General features: G+C 37.2%; 1 protein-coding gene and 1 long non-coding RNA gene across 5 annotated transcripts; one reads left to right on the forward strand and one right to left on the reverse strand.

Moving 5' to 3' along the window:
- Positions 1 to 236: 236 nt before the first annotated feature.
- LOC126819016 (peroxisomal biogenesis factor 3) lies at positions 237 to 21,620 on the forward strand. 4 transcript variants are annotated; one of them, XM_050546826.2, is made up of 14 exons: positions 237 to 782; positions 7,603 to 7,702; positions 9,743 to 9,827; positions 10,497 to 10,543; positions 11,318 to 11,399; positions 12,051 to 12,094; positions 12,892 to 13,016; positions 13,692 to 13,767; positions 14,933 to 14,987; positions 16,165 to 16,309; positions 17,935 to 18,002; positions 18,396 to 18,494; positions 20,070 to 20,172; positions 20,850 to 21,620. In XM_050546826.2, exons 3-14 carry the CDS (start codon positions 9,751 to 9,753, stop codon positions 20,925 to 20,927), a joined length of 999 nt encoding a protein of 332 aa, XP_050402783.1. In that variant the 5' UTR covers positions 237 to 782; positions 7,603 to 7,702; positions 9,743 to 9,750; the 3' UTR covers positions 20,928 to 21,620. The 4 variants fall into 4 exon arrangements, with proteins under 4 accessions (XP_050402783.1, XP_050402781.1, XP_050402782.1 ...); XM_050546825.2 differs by lacking the exon at positions 7,603 to 7,702 and having other exon boundaries at positions 252 to 379; positions 516 to 782; XM_050546824.2 differs by lacking the exon at positions 7,603 to 7,702.
- On the reverse strand, positions 2,794 to 8,019 carry LOC126819019 (uncharacterized). The gene is made up of 3 exons (XR_007679458.1): positions 7,956 to 8,019; positions 4,996 to 5,199; positions 2,794 to 3,100 (listed from the first exon to the last, which is right to left on the reverse strand). It is a non-coding gene; the product is annotated as an uncharacterized LOC126819019 (long non-coding RNA).
- Positions 21,621 to 22,703: the final 1,083 nt, after the last annotated feature.

Here is a 22,703-nt window from a genome sequence, read left to right on the forward strand (position 1 = left end):
ATAGACATATTTAGCTCTTGCATAATGTATGTTTAACAAGCTATGTAAAACTTGTGATGTATGACAGTGGCCTAAGAAAAGAATCAGACACGAGTTTCTGCGTCACAAGTCTCCTTAAAATATTTGGCTATTAATGTATATCTTCTATTTCTTATAAATCCGCCCACTTGATTCCCGGTCACGTGTGTAATATATAGGATCAAAGGATGTAATGATAACGGTGACTGTTGTGTCTCCCTTCATAAGATTACAACTCGACATCACGACGTATAGTCGTTCGGATGGGAAGGAAAACCGTGTAATACTGGCGTGCACGTAAAAGACCCACTGTCAGAATTTAATATAAGATTATAGACCGTAGCGCCGCTCTCCGTATAGCGTAAGATTTTACTGCATCGAAACATCCTTGACGACAGCATACAATATAAACATGTACATAAATTTATAAAAATATGAGAAATAATATATATATTTACAAACAAGAATTTTAATCTAGGTTACACATTTACTAACAGGACATACAGGTGTTAATCATCTCAGAATACACATTTACCTCAAACTGGTCTGATAATGACACAACATTCAACATTCTGCTCCGAGTGGGTTAATGAAATGAAATGTGGTAAATTTTGCCCGGGCAGCAGCACTACGGTCAACTGTTATATGTATATCTGACTGCCATTGCCAAGGGATCTTTTACGTGCACGCCAATGTCTACACGGGGCCTCGGTGTTTCGTCCCATCCAAGCCTATTATGATTATCCAACTGAATGGAATGGAAGGTGAGTAAAGTTGGCTCATTAATCAGGGAATTCAGATTTCGTTCCCAGTGGTTACCGTGGAAGTTCCTCGGATTTCTATAGCGTAGTTTCCGATGTCACCCATAGAATAATGTATGCCATGAACAGTACAGGCCCCAAAACTGATCGTTGCGGAACGCAGAATTCCATATACCTAATCAAATGGAATCTGTTAGCATACAAAGCGTTCGTCAATTGTAATTAATTATAGACCGTTGTGGTTGGTTGTTGACTGTCCGGGCGTTATAAACTGTGTGGTTGGTTGTTGACTGTCAGGGCGTTATAAACTGTTGTGGTTGGTTGTTGAATGTCAGGGCGTTATAAACTGTTGTGGTTGGCTGTTGACTGTCAGGGCGTTATAAACTGTTGTGGTTGTTGACTATGAGAGTTACATAAACCCTAAACAACTATTTTATACACTTGAATTTAATTATTTAAAGACTCTATAGACTTGATCACCGTTCAACACGTACCATTTGTTCCTAAACCTACCAAAGCAGACAGTTTGCCAGTTTGTGGCACTCTTAGATTTTTTTTCCTGTGTGTGACCCATGGGTGTTTGTTTTAGGGAATCCAGTATTTTTCTAGTAAGATTCAGTATCCCTACTTTTCATATTTAGGAAATATGCTATATTTTTATTGGAAATACATTCGTGGAAGGGCATCTTTAAAATGAGGTATCTTGAAATGTAGTTGAATTGTATTATTATCCCATACATGCATGTATTATATGACAATAAAACCTTGATACACAATTCAACAACGCCTCAAGATATGTAATATAAAAAAGATAGGTTGCCAGGCAAAGAAAGAGAGAGAGAGAGTGAAATGGGGTTTAACGTCCACTCGACACAATTTAGGTCATTTCGGGACTAACATTTGGTTTAATTTTATTTCAATAAATCGCTGGCGCGTTCGGGTGTTTAGTAGTGGGAGGAAACCGGATGACCCAGAGAAAACCCACTCCTTGTCACGTACAACTGGGGAACCAAAACCACGCCAGTTGACTCAGTGACAGACCTTATGATACAGTGCGCACATGCTAACCATTCGGCTATCCAACCACCCAACATGACTGGTTCCTCGACTATAATCAAAAGCAATTATTAGAAATTGTTCAAATCTGCCTATGGCAGGTCTTTATTTTGGCTTTAAATCTTCTATATAAATCACCATGCTCCACACCCACATAATTATGTGGTATCAAATTAACCAGCATAACCCCGTGAATCTCATAGGCCATTGAATTTGGGCCCCCTGGCGAATTGGGCCTGTGCAAAAAACGCTTTGTCGCCACCCCCCACATATGTGGTATCAAAGTTACCAGCATGACCCCATGAATGTATGGCCATCTTCACAAGTCTATGTGGTGCCCCATGGCAAAAGTTTCAGTGATACCCCCCTCCCCTCCAAATACCGTAACTGCTTTGTTTAGTGCATGCGCTCGGTTGACTCTCTATGATTAGAGAAATTTTCAAATACAATTTTAAAATGTTTATATTTATTTCACCTTCAACCCTCCATTTGATCGAAAAAACCTAAAATATATCTGGGAAAAATCATAATTTTTCTCTCTTTATTTGCTAAAATATGAACTGGTTTACACAGATTTAGGGGAAGCGAAGGCCGGTAATTTGCTATTTGAACATTTCTGGTATGCACTTAGATAATTTGCCGCCACCAAGAAGTGTTGTCCCCCACAGCCTCCCCTATGTGAGGGCCCTGCACCTGGCTAATTGGGTCTCGGTCGAATTTCGGCCACAATCAAATTTGGGCCCCAGGTGATTTGGGCATCGTGCTAGTACATGGGGAAACAGGAGAAACCCACAAGTTTGGACAGACGACCCTACCCCTTGTCATGTACAAGTGTGGGATCGAAACCACGCCACTTGACTCAAAGCCAGATCTTTGACATACCTTATGATCTAAATCACAAACATTACACTATTCAGCCCCCAACAACATTAATCAAACGTGTAAGACTAAGAGTAAATAATTATATTATACGTTTTATTCTTAACAGGATCATACATTTTATTTTCACTTTTTCCCAAATTTAAACTATTTTACGTAGTTTATTATGATGTATTCAATATGATATACAATGTCTGTTGACACTTTAATAAAATGAATAGTAAGTCCTCTTATTTTAAACTTTAGTCTATTTTACACACTGTTTATATAATATCTCTACTTTCAATTTAACGTTTATTAAATCCAGGTACGTGCATCGGGGGTGGCTCAAGGTATGGTCTGCCTTGTTTTTTTCGTTCTTCCTGCATAATTTTATATCGTTGATACTGAAAGTAGAAATAAGAGATTTTATTTGAAGTCGCTGATTGTCATTATAAGCAAAAGAAATCTCTTGCAAACTATAATGCTGTGAAAGATGAATCTCTAATAGGAATATAATAATAATAATTTATTGTTTCCAGTCAGTCACATGTACATATCAATGGACTTTATACAGAATTAACACAAAATTTCAGTCCAATAATGGTTCAATTCTGTTCGGTATTTACAAAGATATTTTGAATGGAAATTTCATCGACTTATGCTGCTCGCTATCATCGATCTATGCTACCAGCTATCATCGATCTATGCAGCTGGCTGTCATCAATCTATGCAGCTCGCTGTCATCGATCTATGCAGCTAGGTGTCATTGATCTATGCAGCTCACTATCATCAATCTATGCTGCTCGACAATTACGCCACAATATTTATATACATGCCAAGCCTCAAATCAGTTTCACACAATTATAGTCACTAAATAAACGATCGTGTTGTACTTAATTAGCTATGACCATTAATCATCTATAACTAATAGACTGAAAACTGGTTCCAAATGTCGTCCATAACATCCAGACACTTTTGAGTAAAAGATAGGTTATGTGCCCTTGTTTTGAAATTAGTCTCGCTTAACCAGTCTATCGACCATTTTACGTCTGATTGACAAGTCGGGATAATCAAGACTACTTTTTTACGAAACATAACAGAAAGCTAGAACAAGAAATTGAATTTAGAAATAAGCACTTTAGACAACTCAACAATTGTTTTAAGAAACTTGTAAAAGTAAAATGAAACTACAGCTAGTATCACGTTCCTGCTAAAGAAAGTGATTCAGAGATAGTATTTGTACTAAACCAAAAGATGCCGCTCTTAACGGTACAGTTAATGATAAAGCAATTTAAAAAATAAAACAAACGTAATTTCTAAAGCTGCTGTAATAACCAAGAAGTTAAATTTTACTGCTATTCAAAATTGTCAACAATAGATTTTTTACGGCTGTAATAGTTGATATATTTGTAGAGAATTGCACGTGCCATGGCTATTTATCGACTCAAAGAGAGTGCGGGGTAGTCAGAAATCAGTTTGAGACACGCAACTGAAGCGTGCACATTTAGCCGTGTCGAGACCAACTTTCTGTAGAGTGCACGGGTCGCCCTATCACTGTCCCATATCATAACTTTTCAACTTCAACGGAATTATCAGTGAAATGAAATTTGATCGTTTGTCTGTTACCGCTCGTTACTTCAGTCTGTTATATAGAAGGAGAACTCGTGTTTGTCATGTTTGGCGTCACTTCCCGTTTCTTCACGTGCTTGTTACACATCTCCCGTAGCAATGATCTCTGTGTTAAAATTGTATTTGGAATGTATTTAACCAGTTCTATCACATATGTAATAATGACTGACACCAATATTGTCCTTTAAACCCAAACAAAGTGACGGTTTAAAATCAGCTCTTAGTCTTATAATCAGGTACGATCGTAGGCCTACCGGCTATGGTAAATCACTCATTTTTGATTTACTGCAGTATTTCTCAAATTCCAAAATATTAATTGCCAGTAGTGTACCGTAAAATTTCTTTATTGAGAAAAAATTGCATAGTTTCGGGTCTAATCCACAAGCTAAACATAAACGATCGCTACATTTAATTGATGTTGACATCTTTATGGCATACTTCAGCGTCCGATCATGCTTTTGTTTACATTGGTAATTTGCGCAGAAAGAGGTGCCCACTACCGGGAGGAATTCCTCCTGGCAAGAAGGCTGCCCGTTACCTGTCTAGATATATTGAAGTCAGAATAGCGCAGTGACATAGTAACCAGTCTGACGTCCTTTAGAGCAGGTTATCCAGTCTACCCATCCCAACAACTAAACACTATCATAAAACCAGCTGTGTTACTATTTACCTGTACACTGTGATTTAAACATTCAAACATATCTTCACGCTCTTTATTACATACATCATACACTTTACCATATCCTACTCTAGATCCACATCTGTATAAATCCATTTCAAAGTCAGCACATGGTCCCGATTGCCACGTTACCCATCCCTGCATACGCCTTGTCAGATCTGTATAAATTACTGGGTTCAGATTATACGTTGACATCTAAAAAAAAAGAAATTTAAAAAAAAGATTACAACATTGAATGAATGAATGAAATTGGTATTAGCGTAACTATTTTCCAAATCCCCCAATTTTAAGAATACTGTCTTAACTGGAAGGTATAAAATCAGTACACCAAAATCGAAATGAAATGAAATGGGGTTTAACGTCCTACTGTTCTGCTCAGACTGGGCTAATGAAGCAGGCATATATGCCATACAGTGTGCTTTGGGTGACATTTTTCCCAGACAGCGGCGCTTCGACCTACTCTTATATCGAATTCCAACTGCCAAGAGATCTTTTACGTGCACGCCAATATATACACAGGACCTTGGTTTTTCGTCTCATCCGAACAAATACACAAGTCGAGTCACTCATAGAATAGTAGTTTATAAACTTGCGAATTAGTACTCCGATTCAAAATGACATATCTCTGTCATATAACTGCAGTATTACATAAAGTCTATATTATTATTATTGTTCGATTTATATAGCGCTTCATTACACGTGAAGTGTTTCTAAGCGCATATCACAAACATATACTTCAAACACACAGAAACAATCAAAATCAGGAGAACATAATTAAACACAGCTGCCTGTTAGGCGCTATTATTCAAAGGTTTATATCCAACAAATCAACCGGCTAATCTCTATATTGAACTCAGTCGAGGTATTACCTGATGAACACCTACACCAAGTAGAGTTCAAAAATAAAAAACGAAGTTTAAAAGAATCAGCTTCATTAACAAAAATTAAACAATCAAAAACTAAACAGATAAATCAAATTCAAACGAAACAAATAAAACAAAGAAAATGAAAAGAGCAGTTCATTACCATTCTACATTAACAAAATAAAGGAAAACAACTTGTGAAATTTTTTTCAAAAAATAAGAGCAACTGATGTCAAGCCATATCTACTGTAGAATGTATTATTGGGTTATAAAAACGTCTATTTTAAGTTTCATCAAAAGCAGATAAAATCTATCTACACAACAATGTGGACATATATAACAATGAATGAGTAATATTTGCCTTGAAAACAAATTAATTGGCAATTTTGCTGATGTTTTTCAATCTAAATCAGAATATAAATTGGAATAAATTACCGTTCCTCCAACAATTCTACCCAATGGATACCATGCTCTATCATCAAACCAATTAAGAAAGTTATAGAAGCCATGGGTCACCATATGATGTGTTGCCCGATAGTTAAACCATGGGTCATGACATGGAATGACCAACATGTAACCCTTAATAACCTATATTATTTTTAGGCTACACCAATTTGATCTTCTGTTTGTCAAAATTCCTACACGCAGTTTTGCAGTTGTTGTTTTTTGTATTTCAGACAAGAGCCAAAAAAAGCTCCCCTCAATCAACAAATTGAAAAAATCGCTCCCCTAAATAAGCTCTCTGAGTTTCGATAAGAAGAATGATTAAGAAATAAAGGAGAGTGATTTAGAAATTAAGGAGAGTGATCTGATATTATGGAGAGTGATTAGTTGTGTGTATGGGAAATGGTTATGAAGATCAATAACTGCATGTTAGGGGGTCATTCCTGGTTTGATAAATGCTAACAAACCCCCAATGACTTTGTAAAGGAGAGCGATTTTCAATTTTAAGGGGAGGGAAAAAAAACTCCCCTCGGTTGAAATTCAGGTGAGCAGCAGGCACTTGAGAGCGATCACTCGCCTTAAAAAACAATGACAACTGGTTTTGATCATCGTAATTTTTCTGAGCTTAGGGTATTTAAGAAAAATATATCCAGCATCTATATTCACAAACAGCCGCTCATCATTTCAATGGTTGTTATATAAAAATAAAACATCGCCCGTCTATAATGTTTAATTTTCTTCTTTTTTGTCGTGAAAATTCATTTTCTTGTTTTGTTTCAGAGTGTTAATTGTATTCACAACCTCTACATGATAACCCGAGGATTGTGTGTCGCCATATCAACAAGACAGTTCGATTATTCTTGAAATTCCATTATTTTTATTTCAATTTTATAAATTTGCTTCTCCTGGGCCTCAGAAGCTCTTCGCCCCTATGCAAAATTTTAATTTTAAACAATATTGTTTTCGATTGCTCGTTTTTATTAGCTGAACGAAAAGTTAAACGGATCTGGCGTACTAACTATTGTGACGAAAACCCCCCCCACTAAATCTGGAAATGAAGGGCACAACATTAAACTAGAAAACCATCATTCTAGATTAGACGTACATATGGAAAAACACTTTCTCAATCAGAGTCATAAACAATTGGAACGCATTACCATACTACGTTGTCAATGCTGTAACCCTGATTAATTTTGAAAAAATGAAGAAATAAAGTTTAACCCAAGTTGCTAATATACTATACTATACTATAGATAATATTTAGACCAAACACTTTGAGAAATTTTTTTAGATTCAGCTCAAACATGCGCAATCCTATCAATGCTAGAAGTAATCAAGGTGGTCAACAAGCCATAGAGTCTTAACGGTAGACCGAAGAAAAGGTATAAAAGGTATTTAAAGGTATAACAATTTAATTCTTGTTCAGGTCCACAAAATAAAATCCTGACTGACGAAGCCTCGTCCTTGACCGTGTCTTTTGGTTTAGCTGAGCACAAGTTGCTAGGTTGGAGATGGTAATTCTCCTCCTACCAAACAAGTCAACATGAAAATTATAAGCCTACTATAATAACTTTGCCAAATGACTTAATTGGATAAAATATAGCATTTAATAAATAAAATAATATACAGTATTTATAAACGTACTTTGACGGTCGAGACGATCCAACACAACCCAGGAGGCGCTCTCTACAAGGGGGATAACTCTAAATTAACGAAGAGAAAAATCGTCGTCGAGGGGTTCAAAGATCGTATTCATTTGAAGACAAACAACATAGCAATAAGCAGACACGATGCTTGGCAGTATTTGGAATTTTGTTAAAAGGCACAAAAAGAAGTTCATCTTCTCTGGGGTCGTTGTTGGAGGTAAAGATCAATAGCTAGTACAATGTCAGATTAGTTACTTAGTAGGGCCAAAATTCAGTAGCCCGTAGGGTCGTTCACCATTCTCAATCATTGTTATACCTCGGATATTTTTATCTTGGATATACATGTATGAATTTTGTAAATTATGTTTTTAGACAGTTAACTAACCAGAAGTTCCCGCATTCGACCCAGTTGTTGGCTGGCAACTAGTTCCTTATGATTTTCGAGCATGATTTCTACTTGGTTAGGGCAGGGACAACCTGGTAATGAACAGTTACAGTGTCTAGTCGTTCGGATTGGACAAAAACCGAAGTCCTGTGTAGACCTACATATTGGCGTGTGCACGAAAAGAACCCTTGACAGTTGATATCCAAAATAAAACTGTCCGAAGTCCCACGGTTCATGCTGGCAAATAGATAAGAAGAAACCACATCTCGAGATAAGAGATGGAACTATATAATTATACATGGCAAATCCCGACGTGAAACGCGTCAGACTTCAATAAGCAAAATTGACAACATTTTTCATTAAAACAACAATTGGTTATGGTTATTTATAACATTTCTGCCTGATTCAACTACAATTAAGCATATAATCAATCCTGCCTGACACAGATAGCCTACAAATCATGTCTTTTTAAATTGAAGCGATGATAGTCTGGCATTTTAATTTTAAATTTGACATCTTTGACGTCATGAAGGCCAATCAAAGTACTCACCTGATATGAGTTGCACAGGAAAAATACACAGTAGGGCCTAATTATGAATGTCCGTATCAATTTTGATAGAAACAACACTTGTTTTAATTTATAGACAATATTTGCAGATAAACCAAAGTTGGTTTCATTAGAGTGGGATGCTTATGTTTAATAAGTTCTATTAGTATAAAATTAACTTATTTTCAAGATGTTACATGCATTAATAACGAAATTAAGTTTGCCAGGTGAAACTAAAGTCACCCAATCGTAGGTAAACACAATCACATCAGTACATCTTAACGTTTTTAGCTACCTGGCAAAGCACCCCTCAGACCCGTTGGTACAGGAAATAGTAGTTACTTTAGTGGGGGAGGGAAGATAGCCGAATGGTTAGTGCGTGCGCGCTATATCATAAGGTCTGTCATTGTACGTGACAAGGAGTAGGGTCGCCTGTCCAACCTTGTGGGTTTTCTCTGGGTCCTGCGTTTTCCTCCCGTTGCTAAAGACCCCTACGCGCAAGCGAATTATTGAAATTAAATTGAACCATATATTAGTCCCCGAAATGACCTAGTCTGTGTTGAGTGAATGTTAAACCCCCATTTCTCTCTTGCTTTTAGAACCATCTCTCTCTCTCTCTCTCTCTCTCTCTTTTTACCACTACTGTCTAAAATTGATTAGAATGACATATAAGATAATATTATAATTATTACAGGAACATGGATGATGTATAAATATTGTAAATATTACAGGATAATGATGATGATGTATAAATATTGTAAATATTATAGGAACATGGATAATGATGATGATGTATAAATATTGTAAATATTACAGGAACATGGATGATGTATGAATATTATAATTATTACAGGAACATGGATGATGTATAAATATTTATTAAAGAGATTAAAAGAGATACGAGAAGAAGAAGACAAGGAATACATAAATGTTGTCAGGTAAGAGAGGTCACAATATTCCAGACTAAACTCAGATTAGATGGAAAAGCATGTTTGTTTTCTCTCAGACTATAGCAAAAGGCTGAACAGCGTGCTTTGGCTTTGCTGTATGAGTACTATTTAACAAGCAATGTTTTTTACTTTTCAGGGGTGTTGTATGGCTGAATGGTTAGCGCGTGCGCGCTGTATCATAAAGTCTGTCATTGAGTCAACTGGCGTGGTTTCGATTCCCCGGTTGTATGTGACAAGGAGTAGGGTCACTTGTCCAACAATGTGGGTTTTCTCTGAGTCCTCCGGTTTCCTCCCACTGCTAAAGACCCCTATGCACAAGCGAATTATTGAAATATAATTAGACCATGTTAGTCCTGAAATGACCTAGCTTGTGTCGAGTGGATGTCAAACCCCATTTCTCTCTCTGTCTTTTTACTTGTCATCCTTGTGTAAATCTTTATGGACTACCAGACAAAGGTTTCACTCTTACGGGAAAAATGTAGCAACTCTTATCTTTAAAAATACATGTACGCTAGACATATTGCACGTCCATCAGTAAACAGCTGATTTAGAAATGGAAAATAATGGTGGACAGATTCTGCCATCATTCCATTTTAATTTTATTAGAAATTTTATAATTGCTATGGAATAATGGGGTTTTTTTTTCTGTAATTGTAGAAGACAACATCATTTTGACAGTAATCAACGAACATGTAATATGACAGGTCAGTTCAACTTCAAATTAATTTTCTTTGATTTAAACAATTTTTAAAAAATTAAATTTAATTAATGTCAACAAATGGATCATGTTGTGTAGGGTAGTGTGTTTCTGAATATGAAACTCTGAGCTTGGTTTCCTCTTGTCACTTAATTACTGGTGCACGATGTTGAGTCTGGCAGTGAACAGTGTCTAGTCATTTGGATGAGACCAAAAACAAAGTTTCATGTCAACATTGACGTGCACGTAAAAGATCCCTTGATAGTTTGAATTCAGTGAAAAGAAGGTAGAATTGCTGTTGTCAAGGTGATATTTCCCTCATGGATGTCCTCATTATCCCTACTGGTGCAGAAAAGCAGGATTTTTTGCATGACAGTCACCTTCGAGAGTCAGGTACAGCGGAACAATCTGACGCAAGCATGCTGTCTGCCATTAACCTTGTCTGCAAATAAAAGAATCCTTGATTAAAATACAGATCAATATTTCTTGTCATTTTTTTATGCTTTCAATGGCCTACATGAAGATCTGACAAGTTGTAGTGGGAGGTTGCGTCAGTGATCATATGAGCCGCTTTTGACCCTATGACGTCATACATTTGATTAGGATACCCACAGTTCCGTGCACCTCACACCAAGAACTCGCTGTAACAGACCACTTTAATTGGCTCCCTCACATCATCCAGGAAACGAAATTTTGAACTATAAAAACGAAACGAAACAGGATCTGTGTTTTAATCAGATTGCGAAAGCCCATTATATTTGATTGTTTTTGTGGTTTTTAGTTTTATCTATGATTCCTAACATCAGAGAAATACTGATAAATAAATTAAATACAGAAGAATATACAACTCAACTTAAACAGAGGTTAGTTTTATAGTAGAATTTACTTCTTGTCAGCGGGAACCACAGTGACTTGGTGAGTAAGACACTGTCTCGTTAACTAGGTGGTTCCAACTTTGATTCTGGGGTAGGTCGAGAACGTTTGTTGAGATTTTCTGGCTTGGTTTGATCTTGTCAGTGGTGCAGGACAGATGGCCTGACATGGAACAGTGTCTAGTCATTCAGATGGGAAAAAAAACTGGGATCCTGTGCACATGTTGGTGTACATGTAAAAGAACCCTTGGCACCTGGCATTTGATGACGATTAGACAGAAGCCTTTTCAAGGAATAATGATTTTAGATGTACCAGACAAAATGTCACAGAACCTGAAGTCATAGTCGAGTCCCAAGTTGCTGCACCTCGAGTATGAGTCGAGTCTCAAATCTTCCCCAAATCTTTCGTTCTTTCGCTCAAATCGCCAGTTCATAAAATGAGTTAGCAATTCATGGCGAATAAGGTAAATTAGAGGTATGGCCCTTCATTGCTACTTGAATCCTAAGCTCTTTCAAGTCGCAGGTCGGATCATTGATGTGACTAAAGTCGGACTCTAGTACTGTTGGAATCAGATTAGAATATTGCCATCAGTAATTTAACCCATGAGAACATGTAGTAAACATAAAATATTTATTTTGTAGCCCTGCTAATAAATTAGAATTATGGGCAACATTAAAAGTCTGCAGTAAGTATTAAGAGTTGTATTAGATCTAATTTAACTATGGACATTCACTATTTGTATATAACGTTGGTTTTATTCTATACAGCGCTATTCATGACATTTACTGAGCACATGACTATCATAATTCTATGAACCCATGGCAGATTGCTTCACTGAAACAGGCCATTTCATTAAATAATCCCCCACATCAAACAGAATGTTATTTATATAAAAAGTCTTCGAGAAACCAAATGAAACCAAATTTTGATCTATTCATTGGCTGATCCCACTGCATGAAGCACAATAGAGTTTATTTTAGAATTCTTCTCGATTCCACTAAATTTCAACAATGGAAAACTAAGTTCAACAGTAAAAAAAACCAAATAAGATACAATCTGTTTAAAATACAGATCTATATTTCGTTACGTTATTTTGTATACTTTCAATGACCTACACTACATGACGATCTGACCAATTGTAGTTGAGGTTGCGTCAGGGGTCATACGGGCGTCAGGCGGCATTTGACCCCATGACGTCAGACATTTGATTAACCAATCAGTGTTGATGTTTCTAGTGGGTTACCCACAGTTCCGTGCACCTCAGACCAAGAACTCGCTGCAACAGACCGTTTCATTGGCTCATTCCTCACACCAGCCAGAACGCAGGTTATATAACAACTCTTGCAGATCCTAGTGTAGTAAAGACAAGTGAAACGAAGTTTTGAACTATAAAAAACGAAACAAATCGGTTCTGTGTTTTAATCAGATTGATTGAAATAAGATGTGTGTTTTACTGAGATTGTAAATATTTGTATTTTGTAGGTTTTTCACGAACGATATCATCAGTGTATGGTTGTTGTTTAATGTCCGTTATATTACGAGTACAGTTAAATGTTATGGGTGGATATATTTTCCTTGATAACTCACAAGATTCTCAGAATGGATATGTAAGTTTAACCGTTTGACGTGAAATCACAAGGTCTGTCATTGAGTAAAGAGGCGTGGTTTTTAAAGAGTATTCTCTTAACGTTTTCAAGCTAATACAACAATACAGATAGGAGTCAAACAGACTAAGGGAATGCCGTTCCCACACATTCCCTCCTGCGTTCTTAATCCATTTTGAAATGAACCGGACAGAATTGGGTCAAATGAGGTCCCGGTAGGAAAAAGGTTAATTATAAGCTTCCATTCCCTTATTGAACCTGTTATGAATTAACAGGAAGCTTGTTTAGTTCTTTTACCGGATTATCAAAATTACCGTTAAATGTGCGAATTAGGCTTCTCAGATTATGAAGCACATGACGGATCCTCACTAAGGTATGACTGTAGCCGACAAGCAAGTTGATTGACTTCTTAATTAACAAGTAATAATTTACCCGTTGTAATTTAGCCAAAAGTAGATTGATTTATGATACCATAGTGGACAGTTCATTTGTTTTACTAATCGGCTTGATTAAACATCAGTCAGCTAAAGCCGACAAAAAACACCCGATTAAGAACAGTGGTTCATTGTTTTACTAATCGGCTTGATTAAACATCAAACACCCGATTAAGAACAGTGATTCCCACAGTACTACTCCTCTACTGACTACTAACATGAATTTATTGTTTATTTTGTTTAGATTGCCAGAAAACATCGAACAACAAAAGCTGTACAAGAAAGATATTTGTCATTAATTAAACATTTTGTGGGACCAGGTAATGAAATACAGATTATTTATTTTAAAATCGTATGGCAAGAGAAATACAAAACTGCTAACGAAACCAGAAATACAATTGTTTCTAATTACATCGAACTGTAGTGATTATCACTTTGCAGGATGACCCTCTTGGTTGACCAAGAGTTCATTTTACCGCTGTTTGTTTCACGAAAAATACAAAGCCATTCTTTCTCACTAACCAAACGGATCCGGCCCCGGTTTTACAAAACATTCTCAAAGTTAAGTTTAGAATTTACTCAAAATTTTTCGCCTTATTTTAATAAACAAATAGCGCTTTATAAAACTTTTGTTGTTTTAGTGTATAAAATACATCAATGAGGAACTATGTGCAATGTTTTGTGTTTCTGGATCAAAGATATTTCTCATAAAGAGTGATTGAAGGTGAAGTAAATTCTTCTGAGAATGCTTTTTGAAACCGGGGCCACGCTTTGATCTCTGTAGTTTCTCCTTGTCATTAGTGAATGCTGGAGGTCCCAGTCAGGAACAGTGTCTAGAGATTTGGAGAGAGAGAGAAATGGGGGTTTAACATCCACTTGACCCGGAGAAAACCCACGAGGTTGGACAGGCGACCCTACATGTACTCCTTGTCACGTACAACCAGGGATTCGAAACCACTCCAGTTGACTCAATGACAGGCCTTATGATACAGCATGCACGTGCTAACCATTCGACCTAGTGATCTGGAGGTCCTAAGAACACCTAAAAGAACCCTTGGCAGTTGGAATTTGATGTAAAGTGGGCAGGAATACCACTGTCCAGACAAAATGTCCCTCATACATGTAGCATGCAGCATGGCATAAATTAAAACAGATTTAGAGAGTTTTACCCATCACTAATTCATCAGATCAGCTCTGTAAAACAATTAGTTTTCACCTAAATAAAAGACGATCACGTCCACTAAATTTTTCATGGGTTGGGTGGCCAAATGATTTAACGTGTGCGTGTTGGATCATAAGGTCTGTCATTGAATCAAGTGGCATGGTTTCGATTCCCCGCTTGTACCACCATGTGTTAGTCCCGAAATGACCTAGTTTGTTCCGAGTGGACGTTAAACTTCATTTCTCTCTCTAAATTGTTTAACGGTTGGAGTGGACATTAGATAAAGCTGTTTCACACCTATATCATCATTTAAAATACTTTAGGTTTAGAAGATTTAATAGAGGTGGTTAAAACTGCTACAGGTAAAGAATTGGACAGGTGAGTTATTATTTTATACACCCACATTATTACCTTTCTTGAAATTACATAAACTTTACCAAATGAAAACAACTGGCTACCTAGTTCAGCTCTGAACATAGGTCTCATTACACTCACCCTGTACGTTCAGGAATCGGCCCGGCCTATTGACTCCTTGTTGAAAAACTTTCGGTTCCCAGTAAGATTTACTGCTGAACGGTCGTGTGTCAGTCCCTATGAATGCCTCTACAATGTAAAGGAACATTTATGTCAGAAAATAAGACCTTGCTTACCTTGTATATTCAGTATGTGCGACACAACATGCCGTTAAAAATACATAAATATTTGCGTTACCCTATATTTAGATTTCAATGGTGCCTGCAAAGCTATTTAGCAGAAGGGGAGATATTTTTTTTAACGGCATGTTGTGTCACACCACAAGAAATCACTAGGCCGGTTCCTGAACGTACTGGGCGAGTGTAACGAGTGTAGCTGAACTATTGGCTAGCCAGCGCTCACGCTAACAGATGCCAAAGTTTGCTTCCAGTATTTGCCGAGAAAGCTCCTTTGGTTTTTCCAGTGTGGTTTCTCCTTGTCAGTGGTGCAGGATGGAGGACCTGACAAGGACAGTGTCTAGTTGTTCGGATGGGTTGAAAAACAAGTTTCCATTTTCTTTTTGATGTGCACATAAAGAACCCTTGACAGTTGGAATTTGAAATAAGAGTAGGCCATTATGCTGCTGTCCTTCATACATGTTCCTGAAGCAATGACTGCGAGTTTCACAACATCTGGCCGTTGCTTGTTTACTTCACAATTCCCAAACTTATAGCTATGTTATCTACAGACACGTGAACAGTAGCGTCCAATCAGAGGTTGTGACATTGTGACTTCCACGGAAACCTTGACATTGAATGAACCTTGAACTTTGCAACTCGATTATCACAGGTAGACATTTTAGCTTGAAAGTGCGAGACTTGGTATTCACCACGATCAAGGAATTGGCTTGTACCCAATCGAAATTAGTGCCGAGATATGCAGGGTATTACGTGAAGGCCTTGATAAGATGTACTTAGTTAAAGCGAGATCAGGCCTTCTATCAAAGATGTTGATCATAGTACACTGTACGGCGTATGGTCGTATTCATCAGTGCAGTCGTTTAAAAAAAAGTATGACATTATTCCATGTATATATATTACAGTTTATCATTACGAGATCAGTTGAGTTTAGAAAATATGCAGTCATTAATTCAACATATACGTGATCGTGTAGAAGAACGTAATGATCTGCCGTCAACTCATCCTCTCTCATCGTATCTCATGGCCAATGAACAGAAACCAGATATAGTAAGTATTAAATATCATTTACATGGCCATGTGCTTTTAAATTGTTTGTTTACATTATGCCCTGAACATGTATTATTATGTAGTCTCGTGAGATTTTGTTGTTAACTGTCATGACCAAAGCCCAACTTGCCCCGCGGTTCATGGCAAAAAGAGAAAAAAAATCAAATTCCAGATGAAAGTTCCACGGTAATCTATCTAGTAGCGCGAGGACGGAGACTGAGCGATCCCTCGACCTTCTCTGTGAAGTTATATGCCATTTCCGCGCATTGTACGCCATTTGGAACTGAATAGATTTCGTATGTGATCAGATATTATGTAATTGTTCTTGTATTACAGACCGTTTAATGGTGTGTTATGCATGCGTGCTATTCAAAAGGATATGAAATAATCTTTTCGTCACGTTATGGACCCCACGATTCTAGTCAGGCCCAGATCCCCGCTTCGGTTAAGTTGGGCTTTGGTCATGACGGCAAGTGATCAACACATATAAAGTTGATGAACATTTAAGAGATTTATCAGTTATCAGCGAGTTGATATAATATAATTATCATACTTGTCAAATTGGCATAATGTTCGCTTTTGTTTACTTATTTCTGGAATTTGACAATGAGTAGTGGTTCTCCCTTGTCAGTGATGCAGGACGGAGGGGCTGACAAGGAAAGCTGTCTAGTCGTTCGGATGGGACGAAAAACCGAGGTCCCGTGTACACATTGGCGTGCACGTAAAAGATCCCTTGGCAGTTGGAATTCGATATAAGAGTAGGCGATAGTGCCGCTGTCCGGGCAAATTTCCCTCATAGCACACTGTATGGCGTATGCCCGTCTTCATTAGCCCAGGTTAGGAGCAGAACAGTAGGACGTTAAACCCCATTTCATTTCATTTCATTTTTGACAATGAGTAGACTGAAATGCAGGTGTTCGGGCAATATTTACCTCATGTCACGTTGTATGCCAGTCTTCATTAGATTGTTGGGTGAAGAAAAGTAGAACGTTTAACTCCATTTCATTTCACTTGAAGAGATAAATATGAAACTTCTTATGTTTTATTTTATTCATTTGAAGTGTTTGTGTGATCAGTACAGAATACTGACAACATGTGTGTATGACATTCTAGATTCTATGTCACAATATTTTAATTGTAATATTCCACAATCAACAAACTAAACAAGACTGTATTAGATGTAGAGCAGTTTTAATCCAAGACATGTTTCAATTTGATCCCCAACCGTATCACAGAGATCAGGCTCCAAGTTCACAAAACATTCTCAGACTTCAGTTAGGAATTAAATCAAAATGGTTCGCCTTATTTTAACTCAAATATAGCCCTTTATAAAAGTATTGTTGTTTTAATGTATTAAATCCATCAATGAGGAACTATGTGCAATGTTTTGTTTTTCTGGATCAAAGATATTTCTCATAAACAGCGATGGAAAGATGAGAGAATTTTCAGCTTAAACCTGAGAATGTTTTGTGAACTTCAGGGCATGTTCTTGCCTGCTCTCTACAGGGATTCTTCCACCCAATGGCAATAGCCTGGTTTCGTTAAGGAGTTAAATTTTATTTATATTTTAATTAATTCGAACTGACTAGTGACGTCCGTTTCTATGATTGATGTTTTTTTTATAGGAGATGATTAATAAGGAAGAAGAAATTTACGATAAACTGATTCAAGAAACAAGAGATGTGATAGACAGGTAGGTGGTTCTCTATAAATCAGGTAGTCGAGGTGGTTCTGTGCGTAAGATGCTGACTCGCTAACCTGGAGGAAACTGTGGTGGCTCAGTGAGTAAGTTGCTGGATCGCTAACCTGGAGGGAGTCATAGTGGTTCAGTGAGTAAGATGCTCTCTTTTTCTCTCTCTCCGTAAATAATCCCTATGTTAGTCCCAAAATGACCCTTGCACTTAAATAACAATCAGTGACTTGAACAGTTACATTCAAAGTTTGTCCCAGGTTGTAAACCAATAACTGACATTTGCTAAGCACATCATTTGGCCGTTGAATTTCATTTGCTGCTGGGGCAAAATTCTCTGCTATTTTCCAAATTAAATATGATCTTTCTATTTTTATTCTTTTTGAAATTTTTCAGCCCAGATTTCCAGTCAGTGATAACAGTGTGTTTAGACAAAGGTTTCTCTAAATTAATGGATTATATAGCAGAACATTATAAAAATATTTCCAATAAACAGTAAGGCTTTATCATTCTGTAGACATTATTATATTTATGATGAGATAAAGACAAAGAGGTGGGGTTATATGGCCGTATGGTTAGCACATGCGTTGTATCATATAGTCTGTCATTGAGTCAACTGGCATGGTTTTGATTCCCCGGTTGTACGTGACAATGAGTAGGGTCGCCTGTCCATCCTCGTGGGTTTTCTCCGGGTCCTCCGGTTTCCTCCTACTGCTAAAGACCCCTACATGTAAGCGAATTATTGAAATAAAAATTGAACAATGTGTTAATCCCAAAATGACTTAGTTTGTGTCGAGTGGATGTTAAACTCTATCTCTCTCTGTCTCTCTCCCACGCTGTCTCGCTGAAGAGCCCAAGGGGTAAACGATCTATGTCACATTTTTGTCTTTTTGCATAAAACACAAAACAAACTTTGAAACATGATGGACGAGAATGCTTGATACGACTGGCATACTGTGGATTTAGATCATTCTGGACCTGGAAACCATTTCAGAAGGGTCGATGTTCGATGAGACTCCGATCGTTTTTACCTGAAGTCGATTGTTCCACAGCACATGCACATTATTCACAGTGAACTGTACTCGACCAGATTGTTCCAAGTATCTATCATAGCGTAGCTGAGAAACAGGTTAGGTCTATATGATAAAGCCAACTTCAAGTCACAAGATGTAAACAGGGCTAGCGCTAATCCCAACCTTAACCCTGAATCTAGCCCTACCCCTAATGCTTCCTAACCTAAACCTACAATATCGCCAACAATTTATATCTCAGCAACCTTGACGAAATTTGAGCTGGCCTTAACAAATAGATTTCGCTGTGAGAAGCATCACCATAGGATTATTTAAGACCTGTTCATCCATGTAGCGTACCAGAGTACTTGTTCAATGATTAACATTTTGAGCTGAAGCTAAGCAGAGCTAATCAATTTCATTGGTCGATGCTTTAGGACAAGATAATCTAGATTCTATCTGATAGAGAGTGGTGAAACTTAGTGTATAGTTCATATTCAGTTTGATACTTTTGAAAAAAATAAATGTGCAATAAATTAAAATGTGTCATCTATTTATTTTGGGATTTTGGCAGGGGGACATCAGCCTCAATGTTTGCTTGTTATCCCTAGCATTTCACATCAGAACCATTGAAAAAATAATCTTGTATGATACCTCTAGGAGCCACTGTGGCTCAGTGAGTAAGATGTTGGCTCACTAACCTGGATGTCCCGTGTTCGATCCCAGTGTTGGCAGAGAAAGTTCATCGGGAGTTTTCTGGCGTTATTTCTCCTTGTCAGTGGTGAAGGACAGAGGGCCTGGGAAGGGAAAACATACGCGTTCGGATAGGATGGAAAAACAAGGTCATGTGTACATATTGGCGTGCGCATAAAAGACCCCTTAACAGGTAGGCCGTAGTGCTGCTGTCCGGGCCATTCTCGCACTACACACTGTACGGCGTATGCCCGTCTTCGTTAGCCCGGTCAGAGCAGAAAAGTAGGACGTTAAACCCCATTTCATTTAGTAATACCTGTAACTAAAATGGTACCTGTAATAAAATATAGATATATTTATGTTATAGGACTGATATACATGATTGTGTGATACCTCTAGCTAAAATGGTGCCTGTTGTAAATGGTCTGGTGTTTAAAATCGTAGCAGATGCTCCTAATGTCTTTATTCAGGTAAGATATATAACATGTTGTAGCCTGTGTTTCCTAAGTCAGTACACAATGGAGACAATGGTTTTGAGCGCCATTTGTAAGGAACAAAGAAAAACACCCTGAAGACAATGCAGAAATAATTGAAAATGGATGATCCACATGCAACAAAATAGTAATAAAAAACTTGTGTAGAATGGACTAAGCAGGTACAAACAAGTTTGGACTGTTCACCAAACATAATTTTTTAAAAATTCCAATGAAAAATTTGAAAAATTGAATGCAAGTCACTTTATATACATTCATATTACATTAATATGAGCTTTTAGATCCATTGTTGTCTATTTTAATGCTCCAAAGAATAGAGATTTGTATTTAATTGATATATTGTGTGTTTTCAGTAGATTTATATTTAATTGATATATTGTGTGTTTTCAGGAGATTCATATTTAATTGATATATTGTGTGTTTTCAGATTCATATTTAATTGATATATTGTGTGTTTTCAGATTCATATTTAATTGATATATTGTGTGTTTTCAGATTTATATTTAATTAATATATTGTGTGTTTTCAGGAGATTTATATTTAATTAATATATTGTGTGTTTTCAGGAGATTTATATTTAATTGATATATTGTGTGTTATATTTAATTGATATATTGTGTGTTAGATTTAATTGATATATTATGTGTTTTCAGGAGTTATTACTGATGGAGGAAGTAAAGAAATTTGCTGGTAATATCTATGAAGCTTTTAGTCAGCGAGAGAATTCCTGAAATTTTGAGTAATTGTTGATGGATAAATTTAATCATTGTGCTATTTCCAAGAATCAAGTTTTGTGTGAATCAGATGTGTTTAACAATATATTGAAGTCAGATTCAGGCAATCGAGAGTCGTCATAAGAAAGATTTATAAATTATTACGTATAGAAACACCAAGAAAGTTACTAAAAGAATTTTGCTGTATGTGACTCTGTTGTCAGATCTTTGGCCTGAAAACCAAGTCAGTGTGAAAAGCGATTGGTCTTACTTTCTGCACCAATTGGGCTAATGAAGACAGGAAAAACCCAGTGAAGTCTATTACTCCATGTCATTATATAAGCAGTGAGGGTGTCGTACATGAGGTGCAGTATGCTGTCATTCAAGAACATCTGATGCCACTCCTGATACATTTGCCACTTCATATTTGTTTCAGGGTTCCTCTGTTCATCTATTTATTGTGTGTAACTGTCATTTAAAGTCCCTGACCCTGACCCTGATTATGCATTTTCAGTACAATATGTAATTTATCACAATTTAAACAAGCTAAATCTGCTTATTGCGGGTCTTTCTTTAGGCCTTAAATGTTATATAAATTATTAATTAGACATTTATTAACACTGGTTCATATTGAGCTAATTATCTCTGATTATTATCAACATATTCAACATGTTAACTGATTCCATATGTAATAAAAAAAATGTAAAATTATTGACTTCTTTATTAGGCCCTACAATAAAAATATGTCATTCTCAGACAATCCGGGGGTCGGGTGGTCGAATGGTGTGCGTTGCATCATAAGGTCTGTCATTGAGCTTGTACATGAAAAGGGGTAGGGTTGCCTGTCCAACCTTGTGGGTTTTCCAGTTTCCTCCATCTGCTAAAGACCCCCTACGCGCAAGTGAAATGGAATGAAATAAAATGAGGTTTAACGTCCTACTGTTCTGCTCCTATACTGAGGTAATGAAGACAGGCATACGCCATACAGTGTGCTATGAGAGAAATTTTGCCCGAGCAGCGGCACTATCGCCTACTCTTATATCGAATTCCAACTGCCAGGGGATCTTTTACGTGCATTCCAATATATACACAGGACCTCGGTTTTTCGTCTCATCCGAAGGACTAGACAGCTGTCCTTGTCAGGCCCTCTGTCCTGCATCACGGACAAGAGGGAACCACGCCGGAAAATCTGGATGAACTTTCTCGGCCAATGCAGGGATCGAACACCCGACCTCCAGGCTAGCGAGCCAGCGTCTTACCCACTTAGCCATGTGATCCCCCACGCGCAAGTGAATTAATGAAATAAAGATTAACCATATGTTAGTCCCGAAACGACCTAGTTTGTGTGAGTGGACGTTAAACCCCATTTCTCTCTCTCTGATGATCCTTCCCAAAAAGCAGGCACATGAGGGAGGTTTTTGTTTCCCTGTTTTTGTCAAATGATGACTACTAATATGTAATATGGTTCTACTCCGTTTCACATCTGTCATACACACAAAGACTAATGTCCCTTATTACCTACAAAAACCAGCGGCTGTCAGACAGGATACGCCCACATTTTGCAAGAGATGGATAGAGAACAAGCTAAAAACATGATTTTCCGTACAATCAGGGGCCATAATTCTGGAAGTTACGGTCTGATATGTGCGAATATCGAAAGAAACCGAGATCTTTGGGTTATCACTTACATTTCAAGTTTCATCAAAATCAGAAGAAAAATTGTCACCTCTAGAGGGTCCACAACCTTGATATACCATATTTTTACGCTATTTGAGTACAAGGGGCGGCCATTTT

This window comes from Patella vulgata, chromosome 4 (genome assembly GCF_932274485.2).
Source record: "Patella vulgata chromosome 4, xgPatVulg1.2, whole genome shotgun sequence".
NCBI lineage: Eukaryota > Metazoa > Mollusca > Gastropoda > Patellidae > Patella > Patella vulgata.